General features: G+C 42.2%; 1 protein-coding gene across 1 annotated transcript in view; it reads right to left on the reverse strand.

Annotated features, from left to right (window-relative positions):
- Positions 1-18,510, reverse strand: part of RAF1 (Raf-1 proto-oncogene, serine/threonine kinase) — a 2,753,658-nt gene that overhangs the window by 2,385,772 nt on the left and 349,376 nt on the right. Inside the window, exon 2 of the mRNA XM_044078072.1 lies at positions 1,664-1,889. Within this exon, the coding sequence (XP_043934007.1) occupies positions 1,664-1,867 (204 nt within the window). The 5' untranslated portion in view covers positions 1,868-1,889. The remainder of the gene's footprint in view (positions 1-1,663; positions 1,890-18,510) is intronic.

Here is an 18,510-nt window from a genome sequence, read left to right on the forward strand (position 1 = left end):
CTAGGCATGCACTCTTACGTCATGAATTCAAAAAGTTTGAATTTTTTGTATTAGAGAATGTTGACAAGGTTTTGTTCATTGGTGACTTGAATAACATACTTGAATGTAAAGAAGCATTTTGGCAATTATTCATGGGTGCAGACAAAGCACCTGGACTAAATGAAGCTATAAATTTAAAATTTTTTTTAACAAACAGGTGATTATCTCAAAGTTCAATTTGTTTAATAAGCTTTTTAAACAATATTAATATTATATTTTTAACACTAAAAGCATATATATACACATTTTTTTTAATTTAATAGTTAATTATATAATGTCATTTCCTGTTAGTCACAGTTTGTGATATAAAAGGAGAGGGTAGGGTTTATTGTATATGTTTCTGAAGAAGTTCACAGGATTAAAAGTGAATGAAAGCGCTAAATTTATTGTCCGAGTGTGGTCATTTGGATTGTCACAGGACTGGTTGTTTTCTAGTTTTTAGTTGCGATTTTTGAGTGTTCAAAGTTTAAATCCAGCATTACCCACACCAAGGCGTGAGTTATTGCTTATATATATTAACTGCCGATGTTGCCAAATATAGCAGACAAAAGCTCACTCAGTTGTCAATTAAGCCTGATGACTGTAAATACTTAAGACACTTTATACACTATAGAGTAATTATTTCTCTCTCGTAAAGTTAGTCACACTTCATACATTGTACATCAGCAATGACTTGTAAATATCTCAACATGCTGGAAATGTACTGTCTTACGCCACATTTAGTGACTTTGCACTTCTATGTTTATTCTCTATCCCCCGCTCTGTATCACAATGTTGTTTGTCTTTCGGCTTTTACCGGTAAGCAGTCGCCACAGCGGAACTTCAGTCCGCTGATGATTGGCAGTAGATTTTTGCGTAACGCCGAGGTGCCAACTCAACCTTCAATGAAGGCATGCCCATTTACGCACGCATGTCTTTCGAACGCTACCCAACCGCGGGGGAAGGACATGCAGACTCCACCCAGAAGGCACTACCGAGCCCAACCGAGAATCAAATGGGAGAACCTCTTGCTGTGAGGTAACAACGCTACCACCGTACCACCACCGCTCTGTATCACAATGTATTACATAAACTATACAGTGAAATTTGTAAATAACATTTGGACACGGCTGTGGTTGAAAACGGACAAACAACTGGATCCCCTATCCATCAACAATAAATAAGTAAATTATATTAAACAAACAAAACAAATATACCACCCACCACTTTCTTCTAGGATGCAGGCATCTTCCCTCTTTTAAGATACGGAGAAAATTTCTACCACATTTTTAACAGGATCTTTCACCCCAGCTTCTAAAGTTTTATGCGCATACCACCAGATCCTCGTTACTTACATTTAGCTTGACTGCCCATCATTCTTTCATCCTCTACATTTACATTTAACTGTTGCGCCTCCAACTTCACCACCTTTGGCAAAGTTCAGGTTTACCATGAAATTCTCCAACAGAATTCTATCTTGATCACCTCATTCTTCTGCTTCCAATTTTCAAAGCATTTTAATAATTTAAGACACAAAACAAGACAGTGGAATTAAACAAGGCATTCTTGTTAAAGAAAACACTGATTTGAAGATTATTTTGTATTTGGTATCATAAAGTGCTGCAAAAGGCAGTTAAAGATTTACCACAGTGCGCTGCTGGTTAGGCAAATGAACACGAATCATGTTGCTGGTTTTGGCAGCATCGGAGAGTTTGCCATCATCAGATGACCGACGGCGTGGAAACTGCTGAGAGACAGTGGGACTACCACACACTGGGCTTTCAAAGACAGAATCTTTCAATCCAAAACCATTACTGAAGGACTTCCATGCTTCCTGCAAGTGCTCCATCGACAAAGTGAAATTCAGAGATCTGCAGAATGAAAACAAATTTCATAAATTTTCTCAAAAGACCAATAAAAATAGTCCTGAACATGTATGTCATGTTCGCAGTCAGAGAAATAAAACATCCTACCAGCTACATTTTTGCACCCAAATCTGCAACTTCTGTAGGCACACTGACATTCATCTCAATTAACTCTCAACCTCCATTTCATTTTTCAGTCCTGACTTGTTACTTTTTTGCTACCACTTGGTTCACTCTAATCAATCTATAAAAGTATGTTTTGAAAATAATTCCTAAGTTCTAAAACTGCCGACAGAACTGAACAGCACAAATGCCTAAAAATAAATATGCATATGCAATCTTCACTTTGCACTGACCCTCTAACATTATACACAAGTATAAATTTGCCAGTGCTTTGAAGCTCACCTTATCTTCAACATACTTACTTTATGCATAATGTAGAGTTGTATAAAATCTTGGCATAATGGTAGATGTACTTCTCTTCACTGTTGCAGTATTTATAAAGTACAGTTGTGTACCTATAAATGTAGATGTTGCAGTCATTACAATTGGGTTATCCTGCTGGCAGGCTATCCGCAGTCGGCCCTAGTTCCAAAGTCTAGGTCCGGCGTCGGTTGCTGTCCCCTCCTCCCTGACGTCAGTGCACCAGGGGTATAAAAGATGCAGCAGACACCATTTTCTTCAGTTTTTCTTGCCCCAGATGTCAGGTGCCCCTAAAATGGTAGGCTAAATTATGCCAATAAGCATGCATACAGAAAAAACAGCTTTTCCTTCATTTACAAGCAAATACACCACATACGTTGTATAGAATAGAGAAGTACAGAAAAGTCCCAGCAAAGAAAAGGGGGATGGTGGGAGGGTAACCTGGACTGCAACAGTGAATACACTCGAACATCTACATTTATGGTAGGTACACAACTGTACTATGTTCATCGTGTTTCACTGTTGCAGTAATTACAATTGAGTTGAATCCCAAAGCCAAGGTTGGGAGGCTGGTGCTAAATAGGATTAGGAGAGGCTATCAGGCCCTGCAGAACTGCAGTGACAAAACTTACCCTGGATTTAGAGTAGAGAGGTAAGTGATGGTGCTTTGTAAAAGTATGCACTGAACTCCAAGTTGCAACCTCTAAGATGTCCTTGGTTGTACTCCTCTGAGGAAGGCTGCAGAAGTGGCTGCTGCTCTGGTAGAATTTGGTCCAATACCCTTAGGCACTGATTTGCCATGCTGAGAATAGCAGAAACGAATGCAGTGGCCTATCCACTTAGAAATCGTCTGTTTTGAGATGAGCTTTCCTTGGGATCCTGCAGCATATGCCACTAGAAGTTGTTCAGTCTTTCTGAAAGCTTTGGTTCTGTCCAAGTAGAAGCACAGCTGCCTGTGAATGTCCAAAGAATGCAGAAGTCTCTCACCCTTACTCTGTGAATTTGGGTAAAAGGTAGGCAAATTAATTGTTTGGTTAAGGGCCACACTGGACACTACCTTAGGCATAAATGTAGGGTTTGTCCTCAGAGAAACCATGTCATGATGGAAAATGATAAAAGGTTCCACAGTCATGAGTGCCTGTAACTCTGAGACTCGTCTTGCAGAGGTTATTGCTAGGAGCAGAGCAGTTTTCCAGGATAAGAATTTTATATCAGCTGCAGAGGCTGGCTCAAATGGAGGCAGTGTGAGTTTTTCCAAGACACAGTTGAGGTCCCATGCATGTATTGGGGCTCTCCTTGGAGGTCTTATGTTTTTGGCCCCTCTGTGGTACTGCCTTAGTAATGGATGCGAAAAAATAGGTGGTTCAGTATTGTAATGAGCTGAAATGGCAGAGGCATGAATTTTAATTGATGAAAAGGAAAGGCCTTTATCCAGCATCTCAGTTAAGTATTGCAAAATCTGAGGAATATTTGGAACAGTCATGTCAATGCCTTGTGCCTGGTTCCAAGCACAGAATCTCTTTCATTTTTCTGCACAAGATTTTCTGGTGCTAAGCCTCCTGGCATCCAAAGTAACATCCATCACTGCTTTAGAGAGAAGTACGTCTTGAATGGCTATATTATCCGCCATGCTGCTAGGTTTAAGGTCCTGAGTTGGCTGTGCAGTATCTGACTGTCTTGTTGGGTCAATAAGTGAGGAATTTGAGGTAATGTCCAAGTTGGGCATTGAGACAAGCTCTTTAGGATTGGGTACCAGTGCTGGCAGGGCCAGTCTGGGGCAATCAGTATCATTTTTGGCTTTTCTTGTCTGACCTTGAGGAGTACCTTGGGAAGGAGAGGCAGAGGGGGAAAGGCATATACTGTTGTTTTTCCAGCTGAAAGATAGAGCATCCACTTTCCATGCTTGTTTGTGATAAGTCCTTGTGCAGAATTTCTGTAGTTGGCAGTTGTGAGGGGAGGCAAATAGGTCTATGTCCGGGCATCCCCAGTTCTTTGTTATCATGCTGAATACTTGTGGATCCAATTTCCACTCGTGTGGATCCATTAAGTTTCTGTTTAGTTTGTCTGCCAGAGTATTTATCCTTCCTGGCAGGAATTGTGCTTGCAGATGTACTTGGTAAGTCAATAGTGTGTCCCGCAAGTTCATGGCTAGTCTGCAGAGGGGGTAGGAATGTGTTCCCCCTGCTTATGTACCACATGACTGTAGTATTGTCTGTCTTTATCAGTAGTTGTACTGGATGAAGTAAATCCTTGAAGGTTGTCAGGGCATTCTGTACAGCTAGCATCTCTTTTCGATTGATATGTAGATGCATTTGACTTGTGGACCATATGCCCTGAATACATCTTCCTGCCATATGGGCCCCCCAGGCATAATCTGATGCATCTGTTGTCAATATCTGCCTGGCTGTGGGTATAAGTGAATGGCTGTCCCATGTTGAGGTGACAGGCTTTTGCCCACCATCGAAACTCCTGTTGCAGGCAGGGAATGAGGGTAATTATTGTTTCCAAGGTGTTGCAATGTTGAATCCAAACACTTTTTAGATACCATTGTAGTTTTCTCATATGCAGTCTTGCATATGGAATTAGTAGAATGCAGGATGCCATGAAGCCCAAAGCCTGCAAAATTTTTCTTGCAGATAACTGGGTCTTTGTGGCAACCATTCTGAAATAAGTAGTCAGTTGTCTGTGTTTGTCTGGCATGAGATAAGCCATCTGGGCAGTTGTATTTAAGCTTGCACCCAGGAATATTATCTCTTGAGAGGGTACGAGTTTTGATTTCTTTTCGTTTACTGTGTACCCTAAACCTGTTAGCAACCTTTTTACAAACGCCGGATGCTGTAGTAGAGTGTCCTTGTTCTCTGCTTGAATAAGGCAGTCGTCCAAGTAAGGATACATTTGTATTCCTCTTTGTCTGCATAATGCAATCACTGGTGCCAGGCATTTTGTGAAGACCTTGGGTGCAGTAGATAAGCCAAAGGGCAGTGCAGAGAATTGGTAGTGCATTGAGCCAGCTATAAATCTGAGGTATCTTCTGCATGACTGTCTGATTGGGACACACAGGTATGTCTCTTTTAGGTCTAAAGTCACAAGCCAAGCCTTACTGCCCAGCATGGGCAGAAGCTGCTGCAGAGTTAACATTTTGAATTTTTGAATATCCAGGAATGTGTTTAGGATAGACATGTCCAGTATTGGTCTACAGGCTTCGTCCTTTCTGGGTACCAATAAAAGCCTAGAGTAAAATCATAGTCCCTGCTCTTGCTGTGGTACTTGTTGAATGGCTCATGTTTATGAGGGATGAAACTTGTTTTTGTACCTCTGCCCACTGACTGCGTATCAGGTCTAGCATACCGTTTGGCCTTGGCAGGGTGTGAAAGTGGAACCTGTAGCCTTGAGATATGATATTTAAGACCCATTTGTCCTGGGTGATCATATGTCAATTTTGTGAAAAAAGTGCTAGTCCCCCCCCCCCCCCCAAAGGAGCTGCCAGAAGATAAGTGCTTGGTGTTGGCAGGGGAAAGTCATTGAGACGGTTTCCTGTATGGCTGTGATTTTTCCTCTCCACTTTTGGAGGCAGAAGCACCCCATTGCTTAGGCCTGTATGAGCCTTGGGGCTGTGATCTGCCTCTGGGGCATCTGTATCTGCCTCTTTGTGGCCTGTCTGACACTGGAAAGGACCAATTCTTTGTAGGTCAATTCCTGCTAAATCTGGGAAGCTGTACCTGTAAGAAATCCTTCACTGTTTGCATAGATTTAGCTTTGTCCTCCATTTTCTTTAACACTTCTGCTTTAACACCAAACAAGGTATCATGTTGTAATGGAGCATCTAATAGTTTTGCTTTAACATGATCAAGTAGATTCTGTTCTTTAAACTAAGCATGCCTCCTAATGACAGAACCTGTAACTGCGGCCCTGCAGGAGGCCTCTAGAGAATCAAAACCACATTGCAAAGTATGCTTTCCCACTTGTTCAGCTGCATGCAATAAATCCTGCATTTCTTTGTTTTCTGCACATTCTGAATTTGTCAACATTTTCTGTTTAAGCAGTGACATAAGATATTGTTGATATTTAAGCATAGGAAACTGACAATTTAAAGCTCTTACAGCCAAGGTAGCAGAAGTATAAATCTTTTTCCCCCATCTGTCCAGGGCCCTTGAATCCCTATCAGAGGGGATAGGGTTTTTTGCAATGGAAGCATTGACCCCCTTGGGACCCTGAGAAATAGTTTCTGGGTCAGCAGCAGAGTTTTTGTAAAGAAATATATGTGAATCCGGAACCCTGTAGTACCTGTCTGGCTTAACAGGAGCTGGTGGTAGAGTCAGGAGATAGACCAGACTCTGTAAAAACATCATCTACAATGTCTAAAACAGGAGGAATAGCAAGGGGCCTGTGCTGGGGTAATAAAAGGAAGTCTCTGAGCCTTTTCTTGGATTCTGAGTAATCTTGGCTCTCCCAATGGAAATGCTCCCTCATAGTATGCAGGGTCTCCCCAAAAGAATAATCCTCAGGAGGAGAGGCTGAAGGGATAGATTCTTCAGCATCAGAATCCTCATAGGGAGGAAGGGAATATTCATGTTCAGAAGAGGAATCGGAGGAAATGGAAACCCGATATGAAGATTCATATCTCTTGCCTAGGCCTCTTATCAGGAGGGGGATGGGAACCTCTGATCACAGTAATTAGGTCTTCGGCCATTTTAAGCATCTGTTTTTTAGGCATGGAGGCCTGTCCAGGAGAGTGCTGTACTTGTTTTTCTTTAGAGCTGCTTTAGTCTTTGCCTTTGAAGCTGAAGTTGGCTTTACATATAACTGTGTAGGCCTGAAAACACCCTCAGAAGCCGATGCCTGCTCAGCGGCTCCGGACCCATCTGAGGGAATAGTTTCCGAGTGTCCAATACTTTGAGTTTCCAGCGGCCTAGTTGGCTCCACGTGGGAGTCGGATGCAGCCTGTGGCTCAGAGGTAGTTGGCGTCAGGGGCTGTGAAAGCGCCTCACTGAGAACCAGTGAACCAGCGACAGGCCTAGCGGAAGCCTCGTCGTCGATTTTGGACCTCGGATGCCTGTCCTTTTCTTTTTCTTTGCGCTTTTTATAAACTCCGGTAGTCGGATGTTCCGACGGCATTATATAATCGAATCTTCGGCCAAAGTAATAAAATGCAGAATCGTACTGACGCTTAACAGTGCGTTGGTTAAATCTAGCACAAAACCGACAACTAGCAACGTCGTGGTCAGGGCCTAGGCAAGGAATACAGTAAGAATGAAAATCCTTATGAGGTATTTCCTTCCCACATCAAATAAAATTATTAACTTTTTCCTGACATCGGTCTGGAGCAAGAAAAAAGTTTCCCCAACGAGGTACTTAGCTTTAATGAAGACTTCGGATTTGAAATTCGAATTTCAAAATCTCAGGAGTCTGCCGACCAGCACTTGCGAACTGCTTTTGCTTCGGGCACCGCGCAGCAAGAAATACTGAAGAAAATGGCGTCGGCTGCATCTTTTATACCCCCTGGCGCACTGTCAGGGAGGAGGCGACAGCAACCGATGCCGGACCTAGACTTTGGAACTCAGGTCGACTGCAGGTAGCCTGCCAGCAGGATAACCCAACTGTAATGACTGCAACAGTGAAACACTATGAACATCACTGGGGATCCCTTGCCAAGGGCGGCCTGATGTCCGGCCAATATATCAAAGCCTTCAGGTTGCTTTAAAGTATGATGTACATCACACACATGCTCCTTGACTAGAGTAGGGCATACAAGCGACGTCCAGACATACCATCCTTAGAAATGAAAGCCTCAGTAGGAACACCAGTCCCAGGAATAGAAAAAGGTAACTAGTACATTCGGAAGGCCAAATGGACCACGGGAGGAGGGAGGGAGTGAATACTGCAACAGTGAAGAGGAGGACATCTACAGTTATGGTAAGATTTTACACAACGGTACTGTCCCCTTCCATTTCACTGTTGCAGTATTCATATCATTATGGAGAATGCCAAAGCTCAAGAAGAAACTTGGGAAGAGGAAGAACAGGCGCAGCCCTCTAGGAAGCCATGAAGGATGGCCCCAGCAAAGCCAGTTCTAGCTCTTGAGTCCATCCAACTTGTACTGCTTGGTAAGTGTACATACGGAAGTCCAGTTAGCTGCCTCAAGAATAAAGTTAATATCCAAACCCTTGAAAAAAGCACCACACCAGAAGAAGCCACAGCCCTAGTAGATTAATCCTTAACAGAATAAGGAAGGCTCTTACCATGAAACGAATAACAAAAAGAAATAGCTTTTGAGATCCAAGAAGAAACAGTTTGCTTGAATACAGCTAATCCTAAGGACCTAAGATGAAATGAAACCTGATCATCTTTTTGTTTCCTAACAGTCTTGCTCTTATCCAAATAAAATCTGAACTGTCTATGCTCAAACATGTACAGCACCTTATCATTGGTAGACTGTGGAGAAAGGAAAAAAAGTGGGCAAATGAATGAATTTTAAGGGACAACTCATTCACTACCTTGGGCATAAAAATATTAGTACCCAAAAACATCTTGTCCTTACGAAACTCCAAAAGGGGAGGTCAAGCCATGATGGCATGAAGTTCAAACACCTGTCTGGCAGAAGTATGGTTAACAAAAAGTACAGTTTTGTGCCTACCATAAATGTAGATGTTCGAGTGTAGACACTGCTGCAGTCATTACACTTGGGTTATCCTGCCATCAGGCAGTTCCCCAGTCGGCCTGAGTTCCAAAGTCTTGGTCCGGCATCGGTTGCTGTCACCTCCTCCATGACGTCAGTGCGGCAGGGGTATAAAAGATGCAGCCAACGCCATTTTCTTCAGTTTTTCTTGCCCCAGATGTCAGGTGCCCCCAAATAGGTAGGCAATTTATATTGCTAATAAAACATACATAAGAAAAGCAAACAACAACTTTCAGTTACCAGCAAATACTCCCCATAGGTAGTAACGGGTAGAAGACATGGGTATGTACCAGCAAGTAAGAGGGGAAGGAGTGAGGGTAACCTGGACTGCAGGGTCTACACTCTAACATCTACATTTATGGTAGGTACAAAACTGTACTATGTTCATCGTGTTACACTGCTGCAGTCATTACACTTGGGTAGAATCCCAAAGCTGAGGTAGGGAGGCTGGTTCTATAAGGCATTAGGGGTGGCTATTAGGCCCTGCAGTGGCGAAGCCAGCTCTGGATTTAGAGTAGAGGCAGATGGTAATGCTTGGTTAAGGTATGCACAGAACTCCATGTTGTTGCTTCCAAAATATCCTTGGTAGGTACTCCTCTGAGGTAGGCAGTTGAAGTGGCTGTTGCCCTAGTGGAGTGAAATCTAATGCTGCTAGGTACAGGTTTTCCCATGGTGTGTATAGCAAAAACTTATACAATGTCCTATCCATTTTGAAATAGTCTGTTTAGAAATGGCTTTTCCCTGTGCTCCCGCAGCATATGCTACCAATAATTGCTCAGATTTTCTGAAAGCTTTGGTTTTGTCCAAGTAGAAGCGGAACTGCCTATGAATGTCCAAAGAATGCAGTAGTCTCTCCCCTTTATTCTGTGGTTTTGGATAAAACGTTGGCAAGTGAATAGTTTGGTTTAGAGCCACACTCGATACCACCTTTGGCATAAACGTAGGGTTAGTTCTTAGAGAGACCCTGTCCTGGTGGAAAATGAGGAAAGGTTCCACTGCCATTAGTGCCTGTAATTCTGAAACTCTTCGTGCTGATGTTATTGCCAGGAGCAGAGCAGCTTTCCAAGAGATATATTTTAATTCTGCTGTGCTAGCTGGCTCAAAAGGAGCTAAACTTAATTTTTCCAAAACAAAGTTGAGGTCCCAAGTTGGAGTAGGTGCTCTATGGGGTGGTCTTATGTTTTTAGCCCCTCTGAGGTACTGTTTTAGCAAAGGATTAGAGAAAATTGGTGGATCCGTGTTGTAATGAGCAGAGATGGCAGAGGCGTGGATCTTGATGGATGAAAAGGAGAGGCCTTTGTCCAGCATCTCAGTTAAATAATGTAGTATCTGAGGAATGTTTGGGACAAGAGGGTCAAGGTTGTGAGCCTGGTTCCAGGCACAGAATCTCTTCCATTTATCTGAATAGGCTTTCCTGGTACTAGGCTTTCTGGCCTCCAGGATGACATCCATAACAGCTTTTGAGAGAGGCATTGCTTGCTTTACTAAGGAATCTTCCATGCAGCTAGGTTTAAGGTCTTTAGCTGGCTGTGGAGTATCTGATTGTTGTGCTGAGTCAGCAGATGTGGGATTTGTGGCAAAATCCAGGGTGGTCCTTGTGCTAAATTCTTTAAGATTGGGTACCAGTGTTGTCGTGGCCAATCTGGTGCAATCAGGATCATCTTTGGCTCTTCTTGTCTGGCTTTTATGAGTACCTTTGGAAGGAGAGGTACTGGTGGGAAAGTGTATATTTGTAGGTTTTTCCAGCTGAATGAGAGGGCATCCACTATCCATGCTTGTGGATGGTAACTCCTTGTGCAGAATTTCTGTAGCTGGTAGTTCATTGGGGATGCAAACAGATCTATGTCCTGGCTCCACCATTTCTGTGTTATCATTCTGAATATTTGTGGATTAAATTTCCATTCGTGGGGATCCATGATGTTTCTGCTTAAGTCGTCTGCCAGTATGTTTTTCTCTCCTGGCAGGAATTGTGCTTGCAGATGAACTTGGTAGTTTAGAGCTGTGTTCCACAAGGTCATGGCTTGTCTGCAGAGGGGGTAGGAGTGAGTGCCCCCTTGCTTGTTTATGTACCACATAACTGTGGTGTTGTCTGTCTTAAGTAGTAGTTGTCCTGGATGCAGCAGGTCCTTGAAAGCTATAAGGGCATTTTGTACAGCTAGCATCTCTTTTTGATTGATGTGAAGATGCCTTTGTTCTGCGGGCCACTTGCCCTGAATACATTTTCCTGCCATGTGTACTCCCCAGGCGTAATCCGATGCATCTGTTGTCAGTGTTTGCCTGGCTGTGGGTTGAGTAAAAGGCTGTCCCTTGTTGAGGTGACAAGCTTGAGCCCACTATCAATGCTCCTGTTGAAGGTAAGGAATTAGTGGTATAACTGTTTCCAAACTTTGACAGTGTTGAGACCATACACTCTTTAGGTACCATTGTAGTTTCCTCATATGCAGTCTGGCATATGGAATTAGTAGCATGCAAGATGCCATGTAACCCAAGGCCTGCAGAATTTTTCTTGCAGGGAGTTGGGTCTTTGTTGCCATCAATTGAAAGTATTGAGTCAATTGTCCTTGCTTGTCTGGCATGAGAAGCCATCTGGGCTGTTGTGTTCAAGCTGGCACCCAGGAATATTATCTCTTGTGAGGGCACTAGTTTTGATTTCTTTTCGTTTACTGTGTACCCCAGGCAACTTAACTTTTTTTTTACAAACGCCAGATGCTTTAGAAGAATGTCCTTGCTCTCTGCTTGAATCAGGCAGACGTTCAGGTACGGATAAATTTGAATTCCTTTCTGTCTGCAAAATGCAATTACTGGTGCCAGGCACTTTGTGAAGACCCTGGGTGCAGTACATAAGCCATAGGGCAGTGCAGAGAATTGAATCAGCTATGAATCTGAGGTATCTTCTGCAATTTTGTCTGATAGGCACATGCAGGTATGCCTCCTTGAGGTCCAAGGTCACAAGCCAAGCTTTCTTGCCCTGCATGGGAAGAAGCTGCTGTAGTGTCAACATTTTGAATTTCGGAACATTCAGGTAAGTGTTTAGAGAAGAAAGATCCAGATTGGGCCTCCAGGCTTTGTCTTTTCTGGGAACCAGAAAGAGTCTTGAGTAAAATCCTTGTCCTTGTTCCTGTGGTGGTACCTTTTGAATAGCTCTCATGTCTATGAGTGCTGTAATTTGTTTTTGAGCCTCTGCCCATTGATTTTGTGGCAGATTTGGCATTCCTTTTAACCTTGGCAGAGTGTGAAAGTGGAACCTTTAATCCCGAGATACAATGTTGAGAACCCATTTGTCTTTGGTGATCATTTGCCAATTGTGATAGAAAAGTGCCAGTTTTCCTCACAAGGGGGCTGCCAAGAGAGAGCTGTTTGGCAGCTAAAGTGGGAAGTCATTGGGGCTGCTTTTTATATGGTTGGGGCCTATCTTCCCCTTCTTTCTGGCCTGGTGCACCCCATTGTCGAGGCCTGTAAGGACCTTGTGGTTGACTTCTACCTCTTGGGCATCTGTATCTGCCCCTTTGAGGTCTGTCTGTAACTGGAAAGGACCAATTCTTTGTTGGCCAATTTCTGCTAAATCGAGGAGGCTGAACCTGTAAGAAATCTTTCACCGTTTGCATAGATTTTGCCTTATCCTCCATTTTCTTTAATACCTCTTCTGCCTCAACTCCAAACAACACATCCTGCTGCAAAGGTGCATCCAAAAATTTTGCTTTAACATGATCTGGTAACGTATGTTCTTTTAACCAAGCATGCCTTCTAATGACAGAGCCTGTAACTGCTGCTCTACAGCAGGCCTCTAAAGAATCAAAACCACATTGCAAAGTATATTTTCCCACTTGTTCAACAGCATGCAATAAATCCTGCATTTCTTTAATATTAGGAGGATCAGAATCCGGAAGCATTTTTTGTTTCAACTGAGACATCAGAAATTGCTGACATTTTAACATATGAAATTGGCAATTTAAGGCTCTCATTGCTAAGGTTGCAGACGTATATACTTTCTTTCCCCATCTGTTCAATGCTCCGGCATCTCTGTCCAAGGGAACTGGATTCTTTGCTGATGAGGCCTTAACTCCTTTGGGTCCCTGAGAAATAGTTTCAGGGTCAGCACCAGGGCTTTTATACAGAAATTTGGGTGAGTCAGGGACTCTGTAGTATCTGTCAGGTTTAACTGGGGCTGGAGGTAAGGAATCAGAATTTAAGCTGGATTCAGTATACACATCATCCACAATGTCTAACACAGGCGGAATAGCTAGGGGTCTGTGTTGAGGTAATAAAAGGAAGTCTCTGAGCCTTTTCTTGGATTCTGAGTAATCCTGGCCTTCCCAATGGAAATGCTCCCTCATGGTATGTAAGATTTGTAAGGTTTCCCCAAAGGAGTAGTCCTCAGGCGGAGAGGCTGATGGAATTGATTCCTCAGCATCAGAATCCTCATAAGGGGGTAAGAAAATGGCGTCGGCTGCATCTTTTATACCCCTGCCGCACTGACGTCAGGGAGGAGGCGACAGCAACCGACGCCAGACCAAGACTTTGGAACTCAGGCCAACTGGGGAACCGCCTGATGGCAGGATAACCCAATTGTAATGACTGCAGCAGTGTAACACGATGAACATGTACATTCTTCCAAGAGCAGTGTTGCAAGAAAGCTGAAACTGAAGCTGCAAGCTCAAAAGGAGCCAGAGTCAATATTTCCAAAGCAAAATTAATATCCTGTGGGGAAGAACAAGGTTCCTGGGAGGCCTAAGATGAAGGACACCTTTTAGAAATTGTTTAGCCTCAAACCTAGAAGCTAATGGAGGAGATAAAGGCAGACAGGAAACGGCAGCTGATAAGTGTGCCTTAACAGAAGGATAAGCCAACCCACTGAGCAATTCACACAGATGAGAGTGATCCAAAGGAACATCTACAGAAATTGGATCCAGGTTATGAGCAAGACAACAAATAGAAAACCTCTTCTATTGGGACAAGCAGGATTTCTTAGTACTGGGTTTCTTGGTGTCTTGCAGGACCCTAACCATGTCCTCAGAATAAAAGTTGTCTATGTGGTATCAAAATCCTATCACCCACCGTGTCAGCTGAAGCCTGGACAGGTGGGGATGGATGAGAGATCCCTTGTCTTGTGTGAATAGTTCCACCCTGTGAGGTAACATGTGGTGACTGCCCTTGGCTAAATGCAGAAGAGGGAACAAATTCTGTCTCTGCCAAAAAGGAGTAATCAACAAGATTTTGGGAGCATCCTGTTGAATTTTGAAAAGGGCTTTTGGAATGAGGAGAAGGGGAGGGAAAGCAAAAAAAAAATCCCCTTCCAAGAAAAAGATAGGGCGCCTACCTTCCAAACCAGAAGATCTGGGACTCTGGCACAAAATACAGGAAGTGGTCTGCTCAGAGGGGAGGCAAAGGGGTTGAATGTGGAATACCCCATTGGTGGACATCCCTGTGAAGCATCCATTCATGGGATTGAGTTGAGGACATGCTCAGTGACTGTCGCAATGTTTTGATATGAAGGAATGTAAACTGCCTAAAGAGGCACTTGATACTGGACAGCAATATCCCACACTAGGAGTGCCAACCTGCTGGCAAAGAAGATAAGATCTTGTCCCCACTCTGTTTACATACCACATCATTGTGGTATTGTCTGTAAATACCTTGAGAGTTCCAGGGGAGAAAGGAGGATGAAAAGCATGAAGCACCAGCATAAGAGCTCTCATCTCTCTGCTACTGATGTGCTCTTTCTGTTGAAGAGGCAACCACATCCTCTGCACTTTTAGGGAGCCAAAAGCTGCTCCACATCCTCTGTCTGAAGCATCTGTGACCAGCTCCTGTAATGGAGGAGGCAGATGAAAGGGGGAGCCGTGGATTAAGAGGCAATTGCTGGCTCCACCAGTGAAGTTCCTCTTTTGCCTTGTCTAAAGGAGGAACAAAAAGGTGTAGAGGATGCACATGTTGAAGGCAAACTGATTTCAGGAACCACTGAAACTTTCTCATGTGGAGTTTGGCCAGAGGGAGCATAGGGATGGTAGATGCCATGAATCCCAGAGCTCTCAAACTCCCTGGCTGTAATAGAGGCCAGAAGAAGAAGAGTTTGACAGAAATAAATGAGAGTCAAGGCCTTGAGAGGAGGCAGGGATGCCAGTATAAGCACCGTCTGGATCTTGCACCACAGAAAAACATGGTCTTGGAGTCAAAAAGACTTTTTGAAGTTTATTGTGAACCCCACGCTTTGCAGAAGGGAAATAGCAAAATGAAAGTTTTGCAACAGGATCTCTGGCAAAGATGCCTGAAACAGGAGGTCATCCAAGTAAGGAAATACTTGGACTCCCTGAATCCAGCAAAAAGCCATCAAGAGTGAGGCATTTGGTGAATACCCTTAAGGCATTAGAAAGGCCAAAGGGCAAAACAAAGAACTGAAAATGCCAGGAAGCAGAGAAATGTAAAATCTTCCTGAAAAGGGGATGGATTGGGATAAGGAGACGAGCAACCTTGAGATCCAGTTAAACTAATGAAGCACACTAAATGATAAAGATAAACTCTGCCACGACAGCTTGCCAAAGTATAAAACAAAGCATTTATTGAATTGAAATTTTAAAGTGCTTTTTGTTTGCCTGATAAGCAAACTTCTTCAGAAACAGTATAGTGATTTTAAAAACCTGTATAAATTGACTCAGGTGAGCATTTTAACCAATCCTGTTACAACATAGCTCACACCTTACTTTACTTAAAGGCATATAGTTAAAAAGTAAATACTATTATAAAAAATATGTATCATTCTGCTAAGAATAAACATGTTGAACATAAATATGAAAATAAAGCAATCAACCAACTAACTCATGAATAAAACATATATGAATTACAACTCAATTACTAGCCATAACGCTTTGTCAAGTAACTATAACTTAAAAAAACATGTAGCTTACAGCACCAAGCAACAATTTAACTCTTATTATACATACATAAACACAGACAATATGTGCATACTTAACACTGAGGGTGGATAACCACTCAATCTCTGCAGACTTTTTAATTTCAAAATACTATTTATAGAACAGGTTTCATTTAAACCTGGAAAATTGTATGCTTTCAGCTTAATTTGCCAAGCTAACTCAAGTTATTCAAGCCGCAAAGGCATGGGACCGCCCCTAATGTCCTGATATACCTGGTTGTTGTTGTTGTGCCTTTCGGCTTTTCCCCGGTTAGGGGTCGCCACAGCGGAACTCTGGTCTGCTAATGATTGGCAGTAGATTTTTACGTGCCGAGTTGCCGGCCCTGAGACACAACCTTCAACTAAGGTACGCCCATTCACACGTCTCCACACAGAAGACGCTCTAGCTGAGAAACGAACAGGACGTCTTCCTGTGAGGCGACAACGCTACCGCAGCACCACCACCGCAGTCCTGATATACCTGGTCAATAGCCAAAAACTTAAATTTGTGATCACTATTTGTCTGGATGTGTTTAGCTAGGGCATTACCTAGTTTCTTTCTACTTATAGCATCTTGGTGTTCATAAATTCTTTCACGGAGCCTACGTTCCGTTTTACCTACATAAAATGCAGGACAACATTAGCACCTAGCCAAATAACCATTCTAGAATTATAGTTGAACCTTAATTTTATTCTAAATTGTAACCCATTAATAGTAAAAAAGTTTACTACTACTACAGATTTACAAAACTTACAACTTTGACTTTTGTCCATCCCTGTAATTCTGGGATAACTACGACGTTGTTGTTCTAATAGTTTCTTTAAGTTTTTGCCTTTCCTAAAGATTACACTAGGAAAATCACCCATTTTACTGTAAATATTGGGGTTAGTTTTAAACAATTCACAATTTTTCCTGATGATGTCAATGCAAAAGTGACTGTGTAAAGTGTATGTAGTAATGAAACTTGTATGAAAATCATTAGTAATTGCAGAAGTGTGATTTCTATTATTGTCTATAGTGATTGTATTTGTTGACCCAATCTGTTCAGGCGTTATATATTTAATGCCTAAAATAGGTTTATACATACTGATGGTTCTCTTGTGTTTGACCTCATCAATTAAACTAACAGGGTCTCTGGGTAACCATGATGTAAAAACATGCTTTTCAAGAAATAGCATTCATCTATGAATTCTTCTTCCTGACTATGCGTGAAGCCCTTACTAACTGCCCCTTGATGACTGACCGCTTCTGATGACAGGGGTGACAACTTGAAAAATGTAGGAATGTATTGGAATATGTACTCTTCCTATGGATCTTGGCTACAAAACAACCCAGTTCTCTGTTCTTGGCTAGCCAAATGTATAAGTAGGCTATTGCTTCTGTGTCAAATGTAGATGTAAATTGCAAGAATTGGGTTGACTGGTTGAATTGTTCAAGCACATTTTTACTAGCCTCTAGGTCGTCGTTTAATAGAATAAATATATCAGCTAGGTAACGTGTACTGTAAACAATGCGATCCCTAAGACTAACGTTTTTGAACACAAATTCCAATTCCCAGTAAGCCATGACTAGGTTCGTTATGCTCGCCCCACAAGGTGAGCCCATAGCGACCCCCACTTTTTGTAAATAGAAGTCATTCCCCAACATGAAGAAATTATTTGAAAGTAAAAGCTCAAGTAATTCAGTCACCAGGGAAATTTCAAAAGCAGGGGCTCCATTTTTCTTAAGCATTAAACCTACACACTCAGTCCCCAAGTCGTGTGGTATACAAGTGTACAGATCTTTCACGTCTACTGTAAGGAAGTTATAATTTGCATTGTACTGTAGACTGTCAAGTTTCTTTAAGAAGGACCATGAGTCCTTACAAATTTGGTCCTCATGTGTCAAGTATTTCTGCAATATAAAATCTACCACCTTAGCGCAGGGATACGTTCCTGAACCGCGGCCATCAACAAAGGGTCTCATAGGTGGATTTATTACATTTTTATGGATCTTCAGATTTCCAAATAGGCATGGGTATCTTGGATATGATGTTGACATGTAATTATAGATATTTTGTTCTAACCTACCATCTATAAACATGCCCTCAATACAGTTTTTTATTAAACTATATGCTTTATTAACTTCTGAGCGTGAGCTCAGTTCATAAGCATAATTATCCAGCAATGCCACCATAAGTTCCTGGTAATCGATGTTGTCAAAAATGACTAGACCCCCTCCTTTGTCAGGTTTACATATACGAATATTTTGTGACTTAATATATTCTAAGTATTCGTGTTCGACCCTACTTGCATGATGAACATTGGTTTTAAATCCATTTTTAATGGCTTGTCTGATATCCAATTCATACATTTGCTCAAAAATTTGTAACACCGGGTGTAGTGGGGGGGTTAAACATACTAGATATGTACAATTTGTCAGTATATGATTCATTCATAGTGTCACCCATCATTAGATTAAAGTTAAACTTCCTAGTAAAGGTTTTAATATCTGATAAGTCAATTTCTTGCTCTGGAGCATGTGTGTGTCCTTTAGCCAAAAAATCCACAATGTCAGGGGTGATAACAGAAGAAAAATTATAAACATTAAAATCCCCTGTCTTGTTGGTAACAATAACAGG

The sequence above is a fragment of the Protopterus annectens genome, chromosome 7.part0 (assembly GCF_019279795.1).
Source record: "Protopterus annectens isolate FY-2018-M chromosome 7.part0, PAN1.0, whole genome shotgun sequence".
Taxonomy (NCBI): Eukaryota; Metazoa; Chordata; order Ceratodontiformes; family Protopteridae; genus Protopterus; species Protopterus annectens.